This window comes from Parasteatoda tepidariorum, chromosome X1 (genome assembly GCF_043381705.1).
Source record: "Parasteatoda tepidariorum isolate YZ-2023 chromosome X1, CAS_Ptep_4.0, whole genome shotgun sequence".
NCBI lineage: Eukaryota > Metazoa > Arthropoda > Arachnida > Araneae > Theridiidae > Parasteatoda > Parasteatoda tepidariorum.
In genome coordinates this window covers 15594484-15604413 of record NC_092214.1, presented here as the reverse complement: position 1 = coordinate 15604413, position 9930 = coordinate 15594484, and the positions used below count along the sequence as shown (strand labels likewise).

The 9930-nt window shown below is 26.8% G+C and overlaps 1 protein-coding gene across 12 annotated transcripts in view; it reads left to right on the top strand.

Annotated features, from left to right (window-relative positions):
- LOC107436389 (ADP-sugar pyrophosphatase) overlaps positions 1-9930 on the top strand; it is a 47120-nt gene that overhangs the window by 8248 nt on the left and 28942 nt on the right. For 3 of the 12 annotated variants that reach the window (XM_071187688.1, XM_071187690.1, XM_071187689.1), the window contains exons 2-3: positions 5448-5516; positions 8243-8322. The exons of 3 other annotated variants lie outside the window; for them this stretch is intronic. In XM_071187688.1, coding sequence (XP_071043789.1) covers positions 8320-8322 — 3 coding nt within the window. In that variant the 5' untranslated portion in view covers positions 5448-5516; positions 8243-8319. Of the gene's footprint in view, positions 1-5447; positions 5517-6511; positions 6556-8109; positions 8154-8242; positions 8417-9930 lie in introns of those variants that run through there. 6 more of the 12 variants (XM_016048091.4, XM_016048094.3, XM_016048093.3 and 3 more) reach the window with 4 other exon arrangements.

The window sequence follows — 9930 nt, the reverse complement described above, 5'->3', positions numbered from 1 at the left end:
GAAGATGTAGTAAATGAATGAAATACAATTTCTCATTCTGCTGCTCTGTGGAAACTTTATTAGATTATATGGGAGGATTTGATTATGGTGACATTACTGCGGTTCGTAAAATATGTGTATCGATATATGGCGAAGACGCATTACACATTTTTTAATAAGGAAAATTCCTAGTTTGATGTTATGCATTCAAGTGTCAGTAATTTTTATATTTTTTGTACTGATATTGAATTTTTCTTTAATAAAAGGAGTTTTCGGATTATCCGTGTTTTTCGATTGTCCGTGCGACCTGTCCAGGTAATTAACCCGGATAATCGGGAGTGCACTGTACTTGTATTAGCAAGGTCTGGCACTTATATCTAAATGCAAATAGCTAACATTTAGCAAGCATTTATGCTACCTGAAATAAAAGCATATAAAGGACATTATATTTCCCCTCTCCACGACAACAGCTAATGCTTTCTCCATGAGGGAGTTCTCTGCTTATAATTTTTTTGCATTTTAAATTTTTGAAAAAAATTTTTTTAGCATTTTAAACTTCATAGTTTACTTTAACCTTTTAGGAACTAACTTTTTCTTTACTATAAATTTAAAAGATTTCAGATCATTTCAAGCTACCAAAAGAAATAATTCGTAATTGTGTGTGTATGCATCTAACCGATATTAGGAATACTCCTAATCTATCCTCAGCAGATATTAAAATATTAATTAAATATAATAATATCGACCAATAAATTAATACCAAATTGGATATAGCATATATTTCGGACATTCACCAAAGCAACTATGAGATTGTTGACATTTACTGATGAAAGTTGACATACTCTTGATTTAGGCCATTCATGGTATCATATATTTATATATCATGGTGCGTAGCTTTTTTAAAAAGTGCTTAAATGTGTTTATTTTCGGTTTTAAAAGCCCTTAAAGGTGCTTTTTTTAAAAAAGTGCTTAGTATTCCCTTTTCGAAAATGAGATTTTTTTTCTTTAACCATGTCGACCACAATTTATTTCGACGTACCACTGGTTAATAGCATATAAAAACGCCAATCGTTTTACATGTTTGATGATGTCCGCATGTGCATATACTGAGCTGGGTTCGGTGAGATTATTGCACTCTCATGTGCAACTCTGCTGCATTTTACAAGATATTCTTAATTTCAGGGTTCATTTTCCACCTTCTGATATCAAACCGAAAAATCTCTCGATCATTTTACAATGTCTCGATCACTACAATATGAACAAGAAAGGCGTTCTTTGTCAGAAACTAGTTATTTTGTCATGATCCTGTAAAGTCTGAAAATTGTTTTGAATTTTGTTAATGTATATAGTGCTTATAAATATTTTTTGAGTGCTTAAAAAGTACTCAAAAGGTGCTTGTTTTTGTTGAAAGATTTGGCTACGTACCCTGTGTGTGTGTATACATATATATATACATGCACACACATATTTATATACAGGTCTCCCACGGATCAGGGAATTTTATTTTAACTCTTAAAAATATGGGAATAGTCAGAGAAAGTTGCAATTTTTTACAAAAAACCTTGAAAATTTCTATATTATACTTGGAAAATAACAACTGTGCAATTTTTAATAGTATAGTAATGCTTTTCATGAATAGGACATACACACACATTATGTGGTTGAATATTCGGGGAAGGTTGTAGTTCTGCAAGCTTTGATTTGCCAATTTCTATATTCAGGTTTTTGGTTTAACCACTGAGTACAGAAAGGCTCCAGTGTATTAGCAGACCGTGTGTCCCCTGATGCAGTGCTGTTTTTGTTAACATACATATCTTTAAAATTTTGTTTTGTTTGTTTTTGGTTTCTTACTTTTTATTTAAATTGTTTACATAAGACAAATTTGGTTTTAGCATTGCTCCATTTTGACTTATTATTTTAAAGTTTTTATCTTAAAATTTGTTTTAATCAATTTCATACTTTGATTGGATCTATGTATATGTATTTATTAAATATGAAATACCAGGGTGTACCCCAGGGAACTGTCCTCAGTCCAACTCTATTCACTCTGTACATGGCCGGAATAGAGAAAACTGTTTCTCTCGGGACTCGCATCGGAATGTNTTAAATGATTAATGATTATTAAGTGATTTACTAAATGACTTAATGAGTTTTTTTTAACATAATTGTTATTAAATAAAAGAAATTATTATTAACTTTATTATTCGAAAAAATCATAAAAACTAAGTTTTTCCTTGAATCTGTGACTTGTTCAGCTAGTACTTTATTTTACTGTTCCTATGTTTTTACAATCTCACCTCACAAATTTCATTGCAACAGAATTTGTAAAAAGTTTTTTGATAATCTGTTTTGATGATCTTACATTTTCAAAAAGAAATGCTAATTGCACTGAATTAGAGATGCAACATACAAATATTCTGTATTTAGCCTATACTGCTCAAATGACGAATATGAATAAATGTATATTATTTATGAATAAATGTAAATTATTTATTTAGTAAAAAAAAACAAAAAATATTACTTATTTAATATTATTAAAAATGTACAGAGCGGAAAAAAAATTGACCATGCTGAATAACTTAAGTTTGGATCTTTAGGTTCTAGGACTCAATGGCTTGAGGGGGTGAACTCAAATATGCAATTAGTAAGTGCAGACTATATTTTGAGTAAAGAAGTCAAACACAAAAGAGAAACTTTCTCTGAATAAACATACCTATTTTCGATGGTCTCGGATTTCTGACCCCCCCCCCCAAAAAAAAGTCTTATAGTTAAAATTCAATTTCTCAGGAGCTATTCGACAAATTTTGATCAAAATTTGTAAATTACAATGTAAATTTTTTTTAAAATTAAAATTATGCAAAAATTTGTACACCTTACAATTAAAAATTTTTTTGACCATTATCAAGTAGCAGTACATTTTTTTATTATATTTTTATTTATTTATATTTTGACTACCGCTCTGAAAAACACATTTTAGGATGTTAAACCATTCTATCTACAAGGGAAATTTCAAAAGTCAAATGAAACAATATAATTTAGTTACAAGTCAATTATTTCAAACAAGTTAACTTCACCCTATTAGAAATTTAGGGAAAATATACTTATTGCTCTTTAACAAAACAAGGCATATCGAGCATTTTCCTGATATAGGAATATTTTGACAACTTTTTGACAACAAATTTATATTTTGAATATTTTGACAACAAATTTATTGAATATTTGGAATTAATTCCGCTAAAGTTGAGAAATTATATTAACTTTTTAAGCAAATTTTTTCAACATTATCCTTTTAAAAGGACAATTTTCTTATTTTATCTTCATTTTTGGAAAAAATAGTATGCTTAGTAAATAGTCAAGTGTTCTGCATCGAATAATATTATCAACAGAATATTTTTAGTTTTTGAAAAGATATAATTCTCAGCTAACTGGCAATAATTCTAATTTTTCTTTTGATAAAAATTTGACAATAATTTAAAAAAGAGTTTTACTTTAAAGAAAAACATAAGTTAAAGTACTAAAATAATTGATTAGTATATTAATGGGAAAAATAATATACCTGGTAGCGTAAAGAGTAAGATTTTGAGAAATGTTAAAATTTAATTAAATAGTTCATAAAATAATTCTGCTGAACACGGGCAAACAGATAATTAAAAAATTAATTTTAAGATTAAGACGATATATTAGATGTTGAGAAATTTTAAGATGCTTAAAAAGGTTGACTACTAATTCATATTCATAATTATAAAATATATATTGAGAAAATTGATAAACATATTATTCCAAATCTATGCATATGTTTGTATATTATTGAAATTGTATCAATTATTGAAAGAACAAGCTAAAAATTAAAAATTTAATTAAAAAAGCTGATGTATGATCTCATTCTATCAGAAACGTGCTTTTATAAAACTAAACATTCGTTGAATAAAATGTTTTTTTCAAATGTCTTTATTAAATTACAAATAAAGTTTTAGACTACTAAAAAAGAAACATCGTATTTTGTAATTTGAAAAAAAAAAAAGGATTAGCACTTGGTTATTTACAAAAAAATATGAATGAAATTTTACTTTAGGTGTGTGGAAGTAAAGTTCCTCATAAGTTAATCACATTTAAATGTTAATCGCCTCATTTGAATAACTCTTCATTGTCGCCAAATTTTTTTTTTAAGAATAATTTTAATTTTTCTCTGCTTCTACCAAATAAAAACTGTTGAAACTTAAGATTCTGCAATGGAAAAATACGTAGATTAATATGGTATAAAAGAAAATGTATACCTCTTAATTCAAAATTTTTTCATCCACAAGTATATTAAATAATAAATAATTATTAAAAAGTATTTTTTACGTGAAATTATCTTTGGGTATATGGGTATTATAAGAGGGGGGAATTTTATTTTTTGAATTGCTTAATTAGTTTTAAAAATATGACTAAAGGCAAAGAGTGAAATTAACATTAAGGGGTAAGAACTTTGAATCGCTCTCCTGATCAAGTAGCCACAATATGGGAACCATATTTACCATATTGTGGCTACCTCCTATACTTTGAAGGTTAAGAATCCAAATATGTAGGGAAAAAAAACATGTTTATTCAGAGAAAATACATTTTTGTGTCCAATTTTGTAACTTAATAGTTAATAATTGCATATTTGAGGTCACCCCCCAGGAACCATTAAGATTGCACTTAGTATGTGAATCATTAAAACGAAAGTTATTCAGGGTGATATATAAATATTATTTTTTTGCGGACTGTACACTCGATGTGTACAGTCGACTGTACACTCCCTGTGGTATGAAGAAATATAGACGTTATAACATAATTTCGCTTTAACGTAAGTTCTTAAAATTATAGCAAATATTTCCTTACTAATACTGGACTTATTTTGACAAAATCCACAATCCACTTCCTTTAAAGTTTTAGAAGTCTGTTTTAAGTGCTATATAGCATTATGCTGGTTGTGAACTGAATAACATGCACCTAGAGAACTAAAGTTTAGCTAAAAATAAAATAAAGTAGATGGCATATACTATGTGTTTTATCACCAAAATAATTCGCCTATTACAATACTTCACGATAAAGAGTGAAGATAGTTTTCAGACAGGAAAGATATGGTTAATGAAGCTATAAAATCTTTAAAGAATAATTTGCAAGTCTTATAAAACGTGTACAAGAGACGTCAATTCCTTGACAAGGATTCAATATACTCTTCTAATTCTCAATAACAAAAGAAATCTATAATTCATTATCTTAACCATAGAAAATGCAATGCCAAGTCTTATCCAAGTTTCTTATAAATCTTGGAACAAAATTTACTTTTACCATTTTAAATTTAACCTAATTATATGGTTTTTCTAAGTGCTTGTGTAAAGGTTGTGACCCAACGAACCTGCAGAATTAAAAGGCAATTTATTTTATTAATTTTTAAAAGGCAAACAGATACTATTTTGGTACTTTATGAATGTATATTTCAGTACTTGGATGCTTTGGATAAAATTGGAAAATAAAAAGCTGAAAAATCGAAGTTTCCAAAGGCTTTTCAGGTAACCAATGTTGATAGAATGAAAGTTTCTGACTGACTGTATATGTTAAATATGGCTTAACTGTATCAAATTATTGCCATACCTAATTATTAAATATTGACAAACAAACTCCAGTTGGAATTACTTTCACATAAAATTTTCTCTGTCAATGGAACACTACACAATACATTAACACTAGAATGATGAAAGGGCCCATGTGTTCCCTCTCGTTTTTTGCTGTTCGGTAATTCTAAAAATAACTAACGTAGTAAAATTTCGTCTTTTAGTAAAATTTTATGTCTTTTTACAATATGATCCTATTTTGGTGCTTATTAACTTAGGTGTTATCTTCATAGAAGCCTAATTTTTGAAGTGTTTCCCTAAAATGATGGCAGGGGGCCTTGAAAAATTTTGGAATATTACAGAAAAATTTATCTTTTTCAGAATCACTATGACACGTCTTTATAATATTAAATTAGAATTTTACATATATCAGCTATAGATGTGTCAATTTTACATAAAAAGTTAACAGGAAAGGAGGAACTTAGTCGCAGAAATTATATCTTCCAATTACGTGAAGAGCTTCTGACATGTCATGAAAAATGCAGAATTAAATCAAGGTAGTATGAAGGAAATCTAGCATGGTACACATACCCATATTGCGGCAAATATGTTAAAAAAAAAAAGCATTATTGATTTTTATAAAAACTTTAAAAATGAAATTAAATCAATGTTGGTATCATAAATTTTCAGTTTCATTAATTGAAATGAAGTATTTCTGTTAATTTTTTTTAATCTGCAATTATTATCATTTATAAAGAGTAAAAATAAAATTTTCCGAACAACAAAAATATAAGTATAATTGAAAAAGTCAATGTTTCGTTTAATCAAACTTTTTTTATATCATAATGGGGAAAAAAAAGGAAATTCTAATGATTAGGCCTTTACTATATCTTTACGTACTAATTTGTCACTATATTTTGTGGTTTTAGATGTTTATTTTATCTCCATTCTAGAAAAATATAGGAAATGCTATACTAGCCCCTTCCATCTTTTCTAGGTATGTCTTTCTAGTGTTAATCAATTCAACAATATCTTCTAAATTGTAAATTTTATCACGAAATTTCGAATTCTTTTTAATTACTGCTAAATATCTATTGCAAGGTCGATATAAATGGTGAAGCTATCTTTTTTTTGTAAGAACTAGGGAACTTTTGTAAGAACAGAATTTGTAAGAACTAGGGAAACAGCAATTTGTATTGGGAAGGCTTTTTATTTTCTAACCTTTAATCTCTTAGTACTGATACTGATATGTATTATTATAAAAGTCTTAAGTACAAGTCTGCTTTTATAAAATCTTTTTTTTGAAAAAACTCAAATTTCTTACGTAAAAATTCATTAAGCTCACTATATTATTTGCAGAAGCATAAGTTGAGAAAATACTAATAAAGACTATGATAAAGTGTTGTCTTTATTAGTATTTTCTCAATTTATGCTTAGACTTAATTGAGAAAATACTAATAAAGGCTAATCTCTAACTAAAGTCATTTGTGCTCATAATAGACTTGTTAGGCTATTATGAGCACAAATGACTTTAGTTAGAGATTACAGTCTTATTCCTTTCTATATAATAATTAAATTTGTAGTTAATTTCTTCATACATTCTTCATTGGCACCATAAAATGTACTGAAATATTGACAAAAAGTAAACTGAAGCTCTTTCTACATGTATCAAATTAGATGTAAAACCCAAATTAACAAACCAAACATTCAAGTAATCAATGAAAGACTTGCTCTATGGTGAAAGTGAAAAAAAAAAAATAATTATGAAAACTTAGTAAGTTTCTGTAATTTATTTCAATAACCATTAAAAGTGGAATTTTTTTGTTGAAAAAATTTAATGTTGTGCTACATTAACTTTTTAACTTTTTTTGTTGTTGATAATAATAATGTGGTTTCTTGTCACTTAAATGTAAATCTAACTCAGAGATAGGGGTTTCCTAAAAAAAATAATTATAACTATAAAGTATTGCAAAGAACCAGTTATGTGGATTGAATAAGCAAACCATAATGGTATATACTGATTTTTATTGATATCTGAAGCTATTTATTATAGATATCTTGAACACCTTAAGGCAACTGCATCCCTCATTTTCCTACATAGCTACACTTCTTAGATACACCTGACTTAATAGGCTTCCGAATAACTTATTCATTTTATTTAAATTTATATTTTGAGTGTTAAAAAATTTGTATTATATCAAAGTTAAATTCTTGAATTTTTTGTATTCAGATATTACAAAAAAATTAGAATTTTAAATTTTTGTATAAATCACATTAAAAAGTATATTTAATATTTCAAAAAGCATATTTCATTTTGGAAAAATGTATGTTAGATTTTTAATGCATAATTTTAAATTCAAGTAATGTGCATGATACTTTGATAAGCTAATGTAAGAAAAGGTTTTTTTTCCCCCTCTTACTCTGTAGAAGTAGTATTCTTGCATTCATTTTTGCAAAATTTTTCTTTTATCTATTTTGCCCTTGACTTTATGGCAATAGATAATGGTCAATGCGTTCTAAATGTGTCTTCTTTCAACTTTGCTCTTGTTTTATACTTTGAACTATCTTTACAGTGTTTATTGATAAAAGTGCAAGGTAGATAAATGTTCCTTTTTTAGCTGCATTATCAGTCCTGCTATATACATGTATTTGTAGCTTTTAGTAATGATTGCTTAACTTTTTAGACACAATCATAGGAAACTTTAACTCATTTTGTCTTGTATTGCTGTGAAGATTGGTAGTGAAGACTTTATCTTATAAAATGGTAATTATTACGAAGTATTTTTTTTTCCCTCCGTAACAGCAAGAACTCTTAAAAAAAACTTTTGCTCAGATAATTTGTCATTTGTATCTATAAGGTAATAAATATGTATTTTATATACATAAAATTGAAGTTTAATCACTTTGAGTTGAGCTTAAAATTTACATGTACAAAGATTATTTGTTATCTGTTAGCTATAGTTGAAAATTTTTTTTTAAATATTTGACACTTAATTTTTTAAATTAGTGATATCTGCTGATCTGGTATATCTGCTGAAAATAATAGAAATCAAAAGGTATTGAAATAGTAATAATTTATCAAAATAAGTTTAAGGTCTTACTCATAAACTAAAGAATTCAATTTTATAAATAAACAAATTGAAAAGTTATTTCTGTTATATTTAACATAACATTAACAGAAAATATTCTTTGTTTTTAGACAGCAAGTATGGCATACTTATATACCATGTTAAAATCTTTAAAAATGTGTATTTTAATATTTAAATGATAACTTACTTTTCCATCTTTCTAATGCCTTATTTGACCAAATACTACATTTTTATTATATTAAATTATCGTGAATGCTACCTGTAGTTTTTTAATACCCAATTTTTTTTCATGCTGTTCACTGATTTTCTGTTAAATTAATGAAAAGATATTAAAGGATAGACCTTAATGAAAAAATATTAAATGATAGGCCATAACTTTCATGCTATAAAATAACATTCATGGTATTTAAAGGGAGAAAGAAAATAAATGCTTTGTATTAAATTTTTTTCTCATCAACAATTCTACAGGACTTAGATTCTACAAGACTAAAGAAACTATAGGTCCCTAAAACCCAAGTTTTGCAAATTTCTGAGTCAATTTTTTCTAAAAGCAAGTCCTTTTTTAAAATAATACAAATATCTATTTTAAAAACATACATAAAAAGCAAGTATTTTATGAGTAGAAAAAAAAATGCAATTATTTAAAGAATTAAAACCAAATTTCTATATGAATTCAGTTTAAAATTATTTTTATTTACTTCAATTATATACAAAAAATATAAAGTTTAATTTTGCATATAAATCTTTTGATGCTCTTATTCTATTTAATTTTTTTATATATTTTACGCTGAATTGTGCATCTCACAATTTTTGGCGTATTTGACATGCTGTAGCTCGTAAGCAGAATAGCTATCTCAACATATAACAATGCATGTATATGAATTGCATGAACATAAGAATATTCTAATAAAGGCGATATTATTTTCACGTTTAAAAGAAAAAAAAGACTGGATTTTGAAATCTTGCAATATGAGAATAATTTGCCGGGAAAGAAGCCCATGTCAAAACCAGATTTACAGCAAAATCATGTGAAATGGACACATCAAAAAGTGATTACTCGAATACATGACTCCTAACTCATGCATTGTTATAAATAATATTGTATTCAAAATATTGGTATTTTAGAAATCTGCAATAATTGCCAAAAAATTGATAGAATAAAATGACCAAACCTTTTGATAAAAAAGTGGACTTAAATACACTATTAGAATTTTGTATATTGTAATAATGTATGGGAAAAAATGAGATTTTTTTAAAAAAAGACGCATAAAAAAAATTGAAAA